Raw genomic sequence first — 17,397 nt, 5'->3', positions numbered from 1 at the left:
AAGTTTCTCAACATAAAAGTCATGGAATCAACTTTTAAATTGCACTGCTAATTATAAATGAATGCAATATCAGATATCAATTCATGTCTCAAATGAGTTTATGTAACCTAAACAGAGTGGTGATTTAATCCTTTGAATAAATCCCTGTTGGGTAAAATATTTCAATGTCCTTACAGAATAAGAAATGAGAAACATTTAAAGAGAATGACATATTCATATCATATATAAGCACATCTCCTAAGATTACACGAAAATCCAAATTAACCCAAAGATTAGTCATCTTTAAAAAAGTTCATGGAACCTCGCTGAACTTTCCTTTTATTTATACAAATGATTCTATTGGCATTTGATACTTCAGAAATGCATTTTTCTGAGCAAAAGGTAGTAAATCAATCTGAGAGAAAGTTATCCTAACACCTGCCTACTAAATAAGCATTCATGAGTGTTTAATATTTGTTACTAAACTTAATCCTCATAAGGACTTTGCAAAGTTCATTTTTGAAATTGTGGTAAAACATAACATAACATAAAATTAACCATTATAGGGACTTCCCTGGTGACGCAGTGGTTGAGACTCCACCTGCCAATGCAAGGGACACAGGTTCAATCCCTGATCCGGGAAGGTCCCCATGTCATGGAGCAACTTAGCCCATGCGCCACAACTACTGAGCCCACAAGCCACAACTACTGAAGACTGTGCGCCCTAGAGCTTGTGCTCCACAACAAGAGAAGTCACCACACTGAGAAGCCCACACACTGCAACAAAGAGTAGCATCCCCTGCTCCCACTTGCCACAACTGGAGAAAGCCTGCGAGAAGCAATGAAGATTCAACGCAGCCCAAAAAAAAAAAAAAAAAGCAAAGAAAAATCAACCATTATAGCCATATTTTATAAGTGTGCAGTTCACACTTACAAATACATTTGCATTGCTATGCAACCATCACCCCCATCTAACTCCAGAATTTTTTTCATCTTCCCAGTCAAGGTATATTCTTATCCTCATTTTCCAGATACAGAAACAGACTGGAAAATGGTAAAATGTTAATCCAGGTCAATCAGATTTCAAAGTTCAAAACAGCTCTTCAATACACTTCAAAATTCAAGTTGCCACACCAGGACAAAAGCAGTATAGGGATAAGCAAAGCTAACACTATACTCTACTCAGAAAATACTTCTTTTTAATTGTAGCTTCGTCAATCTCACAGAGTGAACCTTCTAAGAACTCTAACTCAACCTCTTCATTTTATATATTAAAGTGATTTTTTTCAAGTTTACATTGCTGTCATCTATTTAAATTAATTCTGAAGAGCAGAATTAATTAAAGAACAGAAAGGCAAAAAAAACTGAAGGTTTTATCTATGCCTCTATGCAATAGGACTTTACTGTTCCTCTCGACAAGAGATGTAGTCTATTTTCCCACCCTTACAATCTCAGCTGGACTTGTGACTTGCTTTGACCAACAGAAAACAGCAGAAGTGGTACTCAACTTACAATGCCTTATAGCTTCATATTTTGTTTTCTTTTTTGGAACACTGTCTTAAAGTGTCATGTATGAGGAAGCTAACATATCCCACAGAAAATAGGTTCAGCATCCTGCTATCCCAACAGGCCCCATGCCCCAGCCACCCACCAGATGAATGCAGCTGTGACCTAAGGCTGGTGAGACCAGCAGAGGAACTGTCCAATCAACCCCAGAATAAGAAATAAGTTGTTGCTGTTTTAAGTCCACTAAGATTTGGGGTGGTCTGTTATGCAGCACTAGGTAACTGAAACAAAGATTAATATCAGGTTCGATAAAAGAAATTAAAACAATCTCTATTTCACCACCTGAGCACATTGCATCAGGAAAAATCTTGGAAGTTTAAGATTTCTGGTCACAAGGTGGTTAAATTAATGCAAATTGATGAAACTAATTTTATCATTAGTACTAGAAAAACACTAATTATATGCCCCAGTATAGTGTGGTTGGTCAGGTCTAACATCTTTGTATAAAAGCACATTGTGTTAATGATAATACAATTTACCTCATATAATGGCACCATTTTCCATTATGAATGAAAATGTAAATGAAACTAGTCCCTTTACACTCAATTTTAATAACATTTTTAAAAAGTCTTTCAAATATGTGATTAGCTTGCTTTCACAACCTGGGTACGGAGAAGTAAGTCAGGCTTTTCTTACTGATTAGATGTCATAATTATAATTAATAATTACACTGAGCTATTTAAGTCAAGATGGCCTCAGGTGCTGTTGACATGTGCAAGCTAACATGCCAACATTAAACAGTCCTTGCTGGCTATACTTTTTAAAGTTTTTATTTCTCTTCCTATCAATTATTACTTGCTCCTGATGAGAGTACCTTTTAACGTACGAGTTAGAAAATATATGTGTTACAATTTTAACTAAGCAAACCCAACAAGCTGGGGCACAGTGAGAACCAAAAAGCTTATTTCTGAAAAAACTTCATTTTTGATAAACTAGCATTTCTCATTGCTCAAAATCATCTGCTTTTTATAGGTTTATTGAGGTATAATTTACATACCATAAAATTCATCCATTGTAACTGAACAATTAAATAAATTTAGTAAATTTATAGACTTGTGCAACCACCAACTCTACCCAATTTTAGAACATTTCCATTATCCCAAAAAGTTCCCTTGTGCCTATTTATGGTTAATCCCATTCTTACCCCCAGCCCTAATAATTACTGATCTGCTTTCTGTCTCAATAAATTTGCTTTTTCCAAACATTCCCTATAAAATGAAATCATATAATATATAAGCTTTCTACATCTAGCTTCTTTCATTTAGCCTAATGTTTCTGGAGTTCATCCATGCTATAACATGTATTGTAGCTTGTTTCTTCTAATTGCTAAATAGTACTCCATAAAATCCATATACTACCAATTTAGTTTATTCATCAGCTGATGGGCATTTGAACTACTTCCAGTTTTAAGCTATTATGAACAATGAATGCTGCTATAAACATATCTATATGTGGACATGTAATGTATTTTCACTTTTCTTGAGCAGAGTCCCAGGAGCGGTATTGCTTCCTTCCTAATTCCCAGATATGATTCAGAGAGGCACGTGATATGAAAAGTAACCTCTAGATAAGAGACAAGTTACTATAATAATATATTATTCATTTACTCAACAAATACCCCAACCTGATATTATATTGTCAGGTACTGTAGACACTGTTGGAAGGGCTGGGGATAAAACTATGAATAAAATGCTAACCCTGCCCCTAAGTGAGCATACAATCTAGTGAGGAATGTATATGCAGATATACAGGTAACTCACTTTTTGGGGCAAATATCCAGTTGCTTTTTTTCTTTTTTTTTAATTTTTTTAATATCCAGTCTCAGAATCTGGTTATATCACAAGTTCTAGGTGCAAGGTTCAAAAATGGTGAAAAACTACAATGATTAATTTCCACCTTCCCTCCAAGACAAAGACCCTCATCAATTTGTAATAACATGAAAGAGGTCAAAAACAAAAACAATTCACACACACAAAACAGTATGGGAAAGACCACAACAAGAAAGGTCAGAGCTTCTAAGGGTGGTGAAGATGATAAACAAAATGGGGAAAATTAAAGGAGGGCCTAAAACTCAGAGGGCACTCAGGGATTATTTTGGTTAATTGATTACATACTGACAGAGAATGGTAGCTCATTAAACTGCCTCAATCAATTAGCAGACCTGCAAAGAGGAATAAAGTCTATGCTTAAGCTGTCTGGACTTCTTTCTGGCCTTTTGGGACATCTGTTATTCTTAGAAGATTTGGAGATAAGGTGAAGTGGCATCAATGGGGGAATAATTCCCACTTGATATCTCTAGCACTCTCTTAATATCCTATCTTCATCAATTCTTTGAACTTGGAGGAAGCTCCTATTCACTCACTCTACTCTCTTTTTATTGAAACACACCCTCTCATGTTCAGTTTCCTTTTTTATCCATCTTAAGATTAAATGCCCCATCATTATATTACTCCCTTGTCCCTCACTCCCTCTATCATAAATGCCTGACAAAACCCACAGTAGGAGAAAACCTTTACCTATGCTGACTCTATCTCAACCTGAATTCACAATCATTAAACGTAACTGAGTAGCAACATTATGCCATTTTCACCATCAATTCACTCTCCCACTCTCCTCAGTGATTGTACCACTCCTTCTCCTCTCTCTCAATAATTCCTCTTCAACTTGATTTTCAGCTTAACACTAGCCTGAGCCCTAGACTTATATATACAATTGGCTACTTAACTCCACTCAGACTTCTAATAGGTCTCTCAAACTTAACATATCTAATATTGAGCTACTGAGTACTATTCCTTCTATACTCCCACCCCAAACCTGTTCCTCTTGCTTCTTCACCCCAGTAAATCTTGGTATTTCCTCAATCCAAAAACCTTGGGGTCTTAAATTTCTCATTGTCTCATATACCCCATACCCAATGCATCGGCAGATACTGCAGGCTATGTTTTCAAAACATCCAGAATCTGAACATTTCTCACCTCTATTACCCTAGTCCAAGCCACTATCAGCTCTCTTTTCAACGACTGCAAACTTCCTAACCAGTTCCTGTTTTTAACCTTTGTTCCCCCGCAGACTATTTCTCAACCCAGAATCCACAGTGATCATAGGTATATCATTTCAATCCTCTACTACTCTTCTCCAGTAACATCTCAACTCAATATTAATTAGCCAAAGTCCTTACTATGTCCTAGAAAACCCAACCTGATCTGTCTACCCCTTCAATCCTTAGCTCCTACCACTGTCTCCCACCCCTTTCCCCAATCACTCTGGTCTGCTCATTATGGCCTACCTCCTGTTCCCTGAACAAGCCACACTTGCTCCCACATGACCTTTCCCACTGCTGCTACCTCAGCACAGAAGGCTCCTCCCCCAGTTCACCTCACTCCCTCCTATCTTTAAATTTTTGCTCTACTGCCTCCTCCTCAGTAAGACCTTCCCCAAATCAAGTAAATTAGCATCTCCCCAGTAGCACTCTTTGTTCTCTTTAGAACTCATCTTTACATGGCATTGTGTTTGTTTTGGTTTGTTTTGTTTGTTTGTTTTGGTCTCTGTCCAGCAGAATGTAAGCTCTACAAGACCAGTGACTTGTTTATTTACTAATGGATTCCCTCTCCCAGAACAGGACTTAGCTAACAGAAGGCACCTAATAAATGTTTTAAATAAATGAATGAATAGAGAGGACTATGAGAACACATACAAGCAGCACTTAACCTAATTTGAAAGAGTTAAAAAAGCTTCTCTGAAATGGTGACATCTAAGGATAGACCTGAAAGACAAGTAGAAATTATCCTAGAGAAAGAATATGGGAGAGAAAGATTGTTCCAGATGGTAAAAACAGCATAAACAAAAGGCTCAGAGGCAAGAGAAAGAATGGCCATTTGTGCCATGAAAGTATATGAACACTTTCCCAAAATAAAATACTCCTTTAAAAAATAAAGCAATTAAATCTATTTTCCCATTTTCTACATTCTACACCAGACAATGAGGACTAACACAGTATACTATCCTATATATTCTTGGTCAAAGACCATTAGTGTACGTATTTAAAACATTTTTAGCCAAGATGAGTGCTAGGAAGATCAAAAGAAAATAAGTATTTTACATCTGTTATTTATCCCCTTATAGTTTCTTTTGCTGTCTTCGATTTTGGATCTTGGCAAATTAACTTTTGATTTGACAAAAGGTAAAACCAGACACGCCATGAAAAATAATAAGATATCATGTCAAAGGTACTCAAAGAATACCAGGTTAAAAGTGGCTCGAGGTCCCTTCAAAGAAATGACCAAGTAAACAAAAACTAAATATCAACAGGTGATTAGGTATTGGTAACATCCTCTGCTATCATGAAGGAAATTATAATCACCATTGCAGCCAAAGGAACTAATAATGTTTGGAAGACAGCTGAAAAAATGGCAAGATATAACTTTAGGAAATTTGAAGCAAATGGATAAATTATTGCAAACGGCAGGAATGCATCTATTGGGGGACTATGCTATGAAATCCCAGTATAATGCTCACTGGCCATTTCATTTGCAGAAAAACTAAAAACATTCTTGAGCTGAAGAAGTTATTATTGAAGTTTAGTATGATTAGAACATGGAATGCCCAAGATTCACAAAATAAGGTGATTTTAAAACAGATGTGTTTTGAGATCATAAGAACCACCCTTGGAAATACGACAAAAGCTGAAAAATACATTCACACACAATCTCCATACACAATTTCAGGGGATTCCAAACTCTGAAACTTAGTGTGAAAGTTCATGAAAACTATTACACTCAGGACAACAAAGAGAAACATGTCCCAGGATGAAAGCTATGCAGCAGGCTTATGCAAACTGTCCAGAGGGGAGTTATAAGACAGAGGGTTATAGGAAAGTGGACTCCAGAAAAAAAAGAAAGCTTACAGAAAGATGATATGATTATTAGACTGGATAAATTTTTAAATTCTATAAAGGCATTTAACTAATTCAAGAAAGTCAATATATCTATGTAATAAATTTAACTGTGAAATAATTCTGGAAGAGAATCCATTTCACTTTGATAATATATTATAGTATGTATATATAAATACAGATAATATAAACATATTATATTATTTGGATTCAGAAGAAAGTCCAAAGTGTGATAATGGAGTGAAGCAATGCAAACCAAACACTCAGGTCTTTACTAATATTTTTAATTTTTAGACTTGGCATATAATTCAATCTCAGAACACTTTATGATTAAAGAACCCAAGGAAAGCATTAACAATTTTGACAATATAAAAGTATAAATGACTAAGGGTACAAATATGGAGAACTATATTATTTAAAATTTAAAAAGGAAGTAACCAATGACCCAAAAATATTTACCAAAAAACTATCAAACATCGGGAAGAGGGTAAATGAGGGGAGAAAACAATGAGCTAAATCCCCATATTTTGTAGCAAAGAATTAATAGATCCTATCTAAAGTTGGCAAACGAATATATAAAAGAATCAGCACATTCCTTATAGTTCTGGAGGTAACCTCCAGATGTACTAAAAGCAGTAGTTCTCCCTGAGAAATATGACCGGGGTGGGAGAGAGTGGGGTAGGATTACACACACTCGCTTTTCATCCTAAATTCTTCTAGACTATTTGATTCATTATCATATATTCATGTTAGCATAGTAAAAATTAAAAAAAAAACAAATTTAAACCAGTCTGGGTAGGTCATTAGTGCTGATGCAATTCCCTGCCAGCACTTGATCTATTTCAAATACTTTTCAAATATATCAAAGCAAGGCTTACTTGTTTCTTCTACTGAGGGGTTCACTCTTTTATTTATTTTCTTTATTCAAGCTAGAATTAAAGACTATTACATACGGAAGAGATATTAACTGAATGTTGATTTTTATTAAAAGAATATTGACACAAATGAGTTCTCACTGTATTAAAATTCTTTGAATTTCAGCAAAGTTTAACTGGTCAAAACCAAATATTTCTTTACGTTTCCATTAGGATACACACACACTTCTTCACAGAAGTATATCATCAAAACTCTGTTACATTATTTTACTGTAAGCTGATTCCTTTTAAAATCAAAGTATTATTTGCTGGTCTACTACATCTTAGTCAACAGAGATTGAAAAATGGGTATATAGTCTAGGAAAACAATGGTGTGAGGTACCACAAAGAAAGAGATTACTTTTGTTTTGTTCTGTTTCCCCTAGTGGAGGCTGGAGAAAAGGGAGAAAGAAGAGAATAACAAGAGGAGAGATTGGGAAGCATGAATAGCAGTGTTTGGATTATCATAGCATTTGTCCCAACAGGAGACACAGACCTGAAAGGACACAGTCAAAAGACATTATAGATAGTATTAAAACTGACAAACCCTCAATGACCAGTTTGACATTTTATAAAAGTTAAAGGGGTTTCTGAAGGTTCTAGTTTAGGTAATCAAGTTAATGGTGATGGCTCAAAACAGAGAACATGGAAGAGAAACAAAATGGTGGATAATCATGTGGTCAACACTGGATACAAAGTTTGATATTTAGGGTAACTACAGATAGTATATTACTGGATAGTATAACATTTAGTATATTACTTAGTTGATAGTATATTACTTAGTTGAAGCCATGTAAGTAAAATGTTTTCATACATATATACTGCAGGGGGTCGGAAAAAAGGTCACTTAGAAATACCCACATTGAAAGGGCTACTAGAAGAAAAGCCAGTAAAGTAGACCAAATAGAGAAGTAATATAAATAACAGCTTTTACTTTTCAAAAGCAATTTGTTACACAAATCTGCTAAGTGCTTTAGGAGAAAAACTGGTTCTTGAGATTAGTATTATCACCATTTCAAGATAAGAACAAAGAGACCTTATGATGTTAAACGATTTCCCCAAAATTATTCAGCTAGTAAGTGGAAAGACCAAAATTTAAATTCTGGTTCGTTGTCCATTCTCTCAACCAGTATACCACCATCATAATGGAAGCCATGACAAGACAAGTAATGCCCATTTAGAAACTAACTAGGAATAAGTAAGCTTTCTTATCCTTTCCTTCTAACTCCAGACTAAACCACAGTGCATGTGTCAAGCGCTTCCCCATCTCCATCCCCAATACGACCACCCCACCCCCAGAACACATTTATGTTTTTAAGAAGCTGGGACTCTACTAAAAATAAAAAGTACAGTTATTTTTACAGCTAATAAAATAATGAAGCTTTTAAAAAAAAGTGTTGGTGAGTTTGGATCCTGACACAGTTCAAAGACAATGTATGAATAAACGAAAGCTATCTAAGTTAAAGCAAATCATTTAGGTTTATTCACTCACCATTATTTAGTGCCTCACGTGCCAAGCACTAGGGATAAAATGGTGTCTAAAAACAGACTTTAATGCTGTGTCACTGAACAAACTTTACTGCAATTATGACACTTTCAAAGTTGCTTTATTTTGTCTTGCCTTGAGTGACCTTGTAAGCTAATTAAATAAAAAATATAATTTATTAAATAGTATCTTGTAATACTGTGCTCCTTGAAAGAGGAAATAAACTATATCTATAACACAAAATATTCCTCTAAGTTTCAAAGCTTAATTTCAAATTATTTCAACAATGGCCTGTATCTAAGTCTAGAATCCCTATTTATTATTGTACCACTCTACTCACTAACAATGTCTTCATTCTTAGGGCATTAAGATCTAATTGAACATACACAGGACACTATATGTTATACTGTCCTGTATATGTTATATCATTTCCCCCTTAATTTGGGAATCAAATCCAAAATCTTATACTAAAATGTACAATAAATAGGAAAATCCCATAATTATACTTTTGTGCCAGATATGTTTACTGTTTTAAAAAACACAAACTAGCTTTTAGATGTAAATACAACATAAGAAGAAAGGGGAGAGGGATTAAGTTCTCAAAATTTTAGGAAAAAAAATTTCTTAAAAAAAGTTTAACATACACCTGAACATCAGCTTTTAGAATTTCTTGGCCAAACAATTTTTACCTGCTGATAAAATAAGGAGTTTATACTATTTTTTCCATCCAGGGAAATAACAGATTTCCTTCAATATGCTCATAAGAAACCTATGAGAAACAAATCATAAATCCATTTAACAGTTACACTTTCAAAATAATGGAAGATATGTTATAGACAAATTCAATAATCTCTCAGCTCAGAAATGCTTTCCTTAATCTAAATTAAATAAGAAAATCTATAAAGTCTATTAAAATACATAGCCTGGCACATATTAGACACTCAATTAAGTGGCTGTTATAAAAGTAGATGGCTTTTATTCATATGAATTTTACTTAATCGACCTCTTTGAAGCATATCGGGCATTTAGTTCAACATCATGACCCAGAAAAAAACCAAAATCACATTCCTTGGTACAGGATCTCCCTAAGTCCAGAATTGGAGGGAAACGTTTTTAAGTTTACAATTGGTCCAAAAGGGGCCTAAGCAAGACAGTAAAAGTCACTCAAGAGTCCAACATCATCACTACTGAAGCCAAGTTAGGCACCAATGCTGCTATTAGTTGGCACTGTCCTACTTTGCTATATGCCAGATATCTATGTGCTCCCAGTTTCTACTGGATTTAAAAGTCTGGGAGCTGGAAACAGGAGCAGTAACTAAAGAAACAATCAAAAACCAACAATTTTTTGGCTGCAAAATAGGATTGGCTTTTTTGTGAGGATCTATTTTAGAAACTTGAATGTAAACATTTTGCTGAATTTCTCATGAAACAATCTTAATTTTCTTGAAAGCCTCTTCTGAAATTGGGGACAAGTGGTGCTATTATAACATAAATCAAAACAGAAATAGTGCTAACCAGTAATTCTCCTTGATCCCTGAGACAAAGTAAGCATGCTCTGTAGCACATATTTATACAATGGCCCAAAGACCAGGAATAAGAAAGGAAAAAACCAACTGTGATATCAACATTTCTTCAGTGCGCTTAGTAGCCAGAAATCTGCAAGCTCCAATCAATCCCAAATGCTACTGTCATTCCCTGTCCTTAAACTTCTATTAACTACTTCTCTAGAATTAAAAATAATAATAAAACTAAACTCCTCACTTCTCATTTCCTAACCCAACTGCCTAGGAACTTCTTAAAACGATTTTAGCAGGCCCAATTCAAAACTAAGATCACAAAACTTCACACTCAGTACACAGCACTTCAGCAGGTAAAAAACAACAGAATATCATTACATACAATAGTTGTGAAAGCTATATGACAAAACTCAGACTTTGCAAACAAAACAACCAAAGTACATTCTACAAATAGTCATAACATTCAACAGCATTGTATTGATTTTATATGTTAAACAAAGAATTATCACATGACCCAGCAATTCCACTCCTTGGTACATACATCCAAGAGAAATAAAACCATATGTCCACATAACTTTTACACAAATATTCATAGCAGCATTACTCATAGCAGTTAAATTCATAGCAGGGAAAAAAGAAGAAACAACTGAAGCATCCATCAACTGATGCATAAATAAAATGTGATATACCAACACAATGGAATATTTGGGGGCAATAAAAAGAAATAAAGTACTGATACATGCTACAACTTGCATAAACCTTGAAAACATTATACTAAGTGAAAGAAGCCAGTCAAAAAAGACATGTTATTTGACTTTATCTATATAAAATATCCAGGATAGGCAGGCATACAAAAAGCAGATTCGTGTTTGCCTAGGGCTGGGGGGTGGAGGGGTGCTGGCAGGAGTGACTGTTAATGTGTCTGGGGTTTCTCTGAGGGATAATGAAAATGTTCTAAAATTGACTGTGGCACTGGGTGCACAATTCTGTGGAGATACTAAAAACCACTGAATTGTACACCTTAAATGGGTGAACTGTATGCTATGTAAGTCATATCTCAATAAAGCTGTTATTTAAAAAATCAATTTTTTGCTGCAAAAGTTGAAAAGGTAAGTAAAACTATTAAAAAACAAACAAAAAACCCCAACAGCATTATTGTAAACAGCTTGCCCAGCAAATTAAGAACAAAGATTCTCAATTATTCTTTAACAAAAAATTTTACTGTTATGAAACAGTGAATATATATTTAATCAGATCTTGCTATTTTCTAAGAAAAGACCTCATATCCAGGGACTTCCTAGGTGCCGCAGTGGTTAAGAATCCATCTGCCAATGCAGAGGACACGGGTTCAAGCGCTGCCCCAGGAAGATTCCACATGCTGTGGAGCAACTAAGCCTGTGTGCCACAATGATTTAGCCTGCGCTCTAGAGCCCATGAGCCACAACTACTGAGCCCATGTGCTGCAACTACTGAAGCATGCACGCCTAGAGCCTGTGCTCTGCAACAAGAGAAGCCACCACAATGAAGAGTAGCCTCTGCTCGCTGCAACTAGAGAAAACCCATGTGCAGCAACAAAGACCCAATGCAGCCAATAAATAAATAAACAAACAAACAGATCTCATATCCAGGAACTATGTTTATTCTCACACAAAAATTTACATATACATGTATGTAAATTAAACTGAAAAGATTCTCTGAAGAGCTCATATCACAGAGATTTTGAGCCAGAGAAAGAGAAATGCATATGAAATTAAATGTAAGATATTTTATTATAAAATCTCTTTAGATTATATAATCTCTCAGATGAGTTAGCTAATTAATGTCAATAACTAAAAAAGAGTTCTCCACACAAATAATAGTGTTCTTAAGGCATGTATACTTTGAATCACTCACTTGTAATCAGGAACTAATTGTGATTCCTTAATATACCAGTGATAAAATGTAACTTTCTGTGAAACAAAGAAAGACTTCTATTAACCTATACTCACAAAAAAACAAAACTTTTTAAAATTAATTCTTTAAAAAGAACTTTATCAGACATATTTTATTAATTGTGACTGGCATTTTTCCTCCATATTAATATATTTTTAAGTGAAAGTTGAATCAACAGGCTAAATACAAATTTTCAATGGAAATACAGGATTTGAGGAAACCAAAAGATGACAAAATATTTTTCAAGCAGAGCTTCTTAAAAGTAGGGAGAGGAATGTAAGAGGAAATTTCTAGACTAAGTTTGTACATTAAGAAAAAGAGATAGCAAGAATTGTAACATAAGGACGTCCTTGGTGGCACAGTGGTTGGGAATCTGCCTGCCAATGCAGGGGACATGGGTTCAATTCCTGCTCCAGGAAGATCCCACATGCCACAGAGCAACTAGGCCTGTGTGCCACAACTATTAAGTCTGCACTCTAGAGCCCGAAACCCACAGCTATTGAGCTCATGCACTGCAGCTGCTAAAGCCCACGTGCCTAGAGCCCATCTTCTGCAACAAGAGAAGCCACCGCAATGAGGAACCCATGCAACACAGTGAAGAGTAGCCCCCACTGCCACAACTGGAGAAAGCAAGTGTGCAGCAATGAAGACCCGATGCAGCCAATTAATTAATTAATTTAAAAAATTAAAAAATTATAAGACCATCAAAGAAAAAAATAAAGGAAAAAGAGAAGACATGCAGAAAGATTCCAAGTCAACAAAATTTAAATGAAAAGGCCACATTAAGGTGAAAAATAATGCTATTTCTCTAAAATTAGTTATTCACAGCAGTTATAAATAATTACCAAAAGATATGTGAACATATTGGGAAGACTCTAAATGTGACTATATTTCAATATAGTACTATGAAAATTTTTCTCATCTGAGAAAAGTAATATGGGATAATAAAGATCCTAACACCATTAGCTTGTTATATTATTTAATTTTCAAAAATGTGTTTCTCAATTACAAAAAAACTAGAGACAACACACACATCTTAAAGCTAAACACAGCTAATTATTAAAACAATACAAGCTCTATGAAGACATTTTCTAACTTCAAGATAAAGTCAAGTCTATGATATAACAAAAAATTCCCCAACTAGTCATGCAAATATCTGAAATATATATAAATCTATTACCTTACTCTTTGTTGCAACTTGAAAGAGAATTTAGTGTATATAAGAAATTAAGATCTTATGTCTTCTATAAAAATATGTCAATATAGCTCAGTGATTTTTTTCCCCCAATTTCAGAGATCTCTAAAAGCCCTTAATCAACGTACACAATTTGCATATCTAAATATAAAGAATTAGATAAATAAGAGCTACTTCAAGCATTATACTGACCATCACTTCCACCACAGATGGCTAAAATCAAGTAATATAAAAATTTAAATGACTTACATTGTTGTTGCGGGTTTCTACAGCAGGGAATTTTCTGACTATGAATTTCACAGCAGATTCCAGGTTTTTGTCAATAAGGTAGGATGGTTTTGCCTTGGGGTCTCCACAAGCCTATAAAACAACAGTAATAAAAAAATGAAATGCATTCTTCTTCTAATACCAAGGAATAATAGCAAATCTGTAATCAGAAATTAAGGAGATATTTGTTTTTGGTGAGCAGGTGATAAAATGAATAGGCAAAGTGCAGGGATTGTCACAGCTGAAATATGCAATGGGAGACAGTACAGAGATGTTCTTCTACTGAAAAAAAATGCATGGAAAGTTTCAAAGCAGTTAGCGCAGAACAGCAGTGAAGGAAAAAGCTCAAACCTAAAAAAAAAGAAAAAGAAAAAAAATTCTTGGTTTGAGGTAGAATTGTATTCATCTGAAGCTAATAAAATATTACAAAATTAAATATTCAGTAGAGTACTGCAAATGTTTCTATGTGTTATATAATGAAAGTTTATGTTTAAATGTCTTTTCCAAAATGTTTTCCTCATTCACTTTAAACATTTTAATACAAGAGCCCTAGTTCAAAAAAACTGGAAGCTGCTAAAATTGTCTTTATAGTACTACAGGTGTGTTGCCTGTTCCTCCGAACATCTGAGTTACAACACTGTTTTCCATCATACCAGCAGCACTTCAAACAATGAAATCTACATCTATTCTATATCTCATAAGCACAGAACAAATGGAAATGTTTACATCTTGACCACATCAGCAGTACAGCATTCTCTATAGCAAACTGTAAAGCATCGTACAAATGTAAGGTATTATTATTAGAAAGAATTTTGTATCTGAACTTTCAGCAATACAGAATAATCTTCAATACTGTTCAGTTTCATTCATTCATTTAATTAACTGCTTTCTAGTGAGATGTTATTTCTTAGGGAATTATTAAAATTATAAGTCTTACTTAACTTCTTTTTATTGTATTTTAAAAAGGATGTGTCCTTTGAAAAGTTATCTATTATATGTGAGGAAATACAGTATTGCAATTTAACATTTTTTCATCATTTACTATGGCTATGTTGTGAATTGCAGAAAGAGAAGTTATGAAACATGAAACTGATCTGAAAGCGGGCAAGCGGGCAGAGGGAAGGTGAAAAGCTTTGCAAACCTTCCAAACTTGTCCTTGCTGGGGAAGCATTGTAATAAAAAGAGAGAAAATTACTTGTAAACAATGATTGTCAAACTATGACATACGTTTCAGTAGAGAACTTATGCACTGCAGACTATGAATAACAAGACAAGATGAGAACTACATGGTGCTACAATTTTAAAGGTATTTTAAGCAGCGAGTTTTAGTATACAAGAGTTTATATTATTCATATATATTTAAATACTACTGTGTAGGTGTACAACCATGTCAGTTTCTTGGTGCTCTTTCTAAACCAACTTAAAATAATACTAGAAGGAAAAATAAAGACTACATGCAACTATAAAAACAGCAGCAAAACCATCAGTGAAATTTTACATACCTTAAAAAGAAACGGTAGCCAAGAATAAAAATAAATCGTTATTGGATAACTTTTGCACTTCAGCTCAAATTAAAACTGTTTTTCAAATATCAACTAACTCCTTTCCAAGCCAAAGTAAAAAAATCAATGCAAAGATTCCTGTATTTTCCAAATGGAAACAGGAATGCAGTAAGAATTATCTTAATTCTCAACCATAATTAGATAAAACAAAATTAACTATAAAAAATTTAGACCTTCATAATCCTTAACTAGACTTATACAAGGCTGGGTTCTGTAAATTCCATTTCAACATCATAAATATTAAAATATATCTGACTTTTCCTCAGAGTAGACTATCATTTGCTTAAAATATTATTTCTCATAAATTAATCTTCCAATGAATCCACTTCCCAAAAAATATTATATTATAAAATAAGAATAACTAAGAGCCACATAACTAAGAATTTGTCTCAATAGAAATAGTTACATATTAGCATTTCCTTATATCAATGATAAAATGAAAATCAAGTTTCAGAAATATGCCTGAGATAGTGCAGAATCCCAAAGTGATTCCAAAATCTTTTTAAATGATATGTATTATCTTTCATACTCTAATTATTTAAAAATTCAGTTATCCATCCTAACAATATTAATGCAATCAACTAATGAAAATATGATAGACTACTATACCCATTTCCAATGATCACAAATTTTATTGTGTAAGAATTTAATCAAATAATTAAAGATACACCTATATATGAAGGGCTCTTCCTTATTACACTGAAAACATAAAGAATGGAATTTCATTTCAGTGGAAAAATAGTTATACAGTCTTTCCTTGGAATTAATTTACCTTTTTCCACACTACTCAGTGAGCCATATCTAAACAAACTACACTGGGAAGTAGGATGCCAAAAAGATTAAGAATACAGACCCTGGAATAAGACTGACTGAATTTCAATCTTCATTGACTATGTTACATAACATCTCCTAATCTCAGCTTCTTCATGTGTATATGGGGAAATGAGTACTTACCTCATAGAGTAATTATGAGGATTAGAAAAGAGATAGATAAACCACGTACAGTATTTAGCAAAAGGACGAGCACATAGTGCTCTAAAAATGTTAACTGTTGTTAACAGTAGCTATAATTATAATTACCTAAGTAAAAGTCTCATATGAATAGTAACTACAGAACAGTCTTTATCACAGTATACAAAACTAGTAATAATGACTACAATTCCTTCCCCCAAGCACTTATTTCTTTATTTACTCCAAGTCTAAACACACCAAATTTGCTTTACCTATAGAAGATTAGCCTAGTAGTTAAAAATATGGACATAGGCTGTGCATGTTCAAATCCTTGCTCCTAGCTGTAACCATAAACATGTAATTTTCTGGACCTCAGTTTCTTCATCTGTTAAACAGGTGATAATAATTACAATCTACCCAAAAAGTTTTTAAGCCCATTACATGAGTGTCTGTGTGTGCACATGAACAGAATTCGTAACGGTAGCTGATATACCACATACACTCAAAAAACACCAATAAAAAATACAAGATTAATAGACACTATACAGAAGTACTAGGCACCATTTTTTTTCTGAAATCAACCTACTTGATTTATTTCTTAATACCAATAAAGACACTTGCAAATTCCAGGCCAAAAAAAGAAAAGTGCAAGAAAAAAATAAAACTTAACTAAAAGCTAGCATCTTGATAAATATATCTTGGCAAAGAGCCATACTGAATAATTCAGTTAAGAAGAATGTTCTACTATACTGAAAGAGTACAGCAAAATTCCAACTAACCAGATGTCTCATTTTATAAAGATTAATCTTCTTCCCCACTCTAACTCAGAAATTTCATTTTGATTACATTGATGACAAAGAAATCATAACAGCCTATATTTTAAGAACACAGCCTGCAGTTGGTACACCTAAAACCCTATCTCATCTACTGCAGTAACAATATTACACAAAATTAATCTTTTAAAAGTACTGCTCTTTGAAATACCACATTTAGGAAAATGATATATACTACTATACTTAGTTATCAATAAATTGTAGACTAATACATTCCAGAAACACTTACCACAAAGACTGAATCAAAAGGTTAACAAATTACCAATTAAATAAAATTCCTGAGTAATTCTAACCTGCCCACCCC

At 33.9% G+C, this 17,397-nt stretch overlaps 1 protein-coding gene across 2 annotated transcripts in view; it reads right to left on the bottom strand.

Annotated features, from left to right (window-relative positions):
• Positions 1-17,397, bottom strand: part of NCKAP1 (NCK associated protein 1) — a 98,638-nt gene that overhangs the window by 60,231 nt on the left and 21,010 nt on the right. For both annotated transcript variants that reach the window (XM_057744186.1, XM_057744187.1), the window contains exon 2: positions 13,730-13,840. In XM_057744186.1, the coding sequence (XP_057600169.1) occupies positions 13,730-13,840 (111 nt within the window). The remainder of the gene's footprint in view (positions 1-13,729; positions 13,841-17,397) is intronic.

Source organism: Hippopotamus amphibius, chromosome 8 (genome assembly GCF_030028045.1).
Source record: "Hippopotamus amphibius kiboko isolate mHipAmp2 chromosome 8, mHipAmp2.hap2, whole genome shotgun sequence".
NCBI classification, from domain to species: domain Eukaryota; kingdom Metazoa; phylum Chordata; class Mammalia; order Artiodactyla; family Hippopotamidae; genus Hippopotamus; species Hippopotamus amphibius.
Note: the sequence above shows the minus strand (reverse complement) of the source record. Positions and strands in the feature narration are given on the sequence as shown.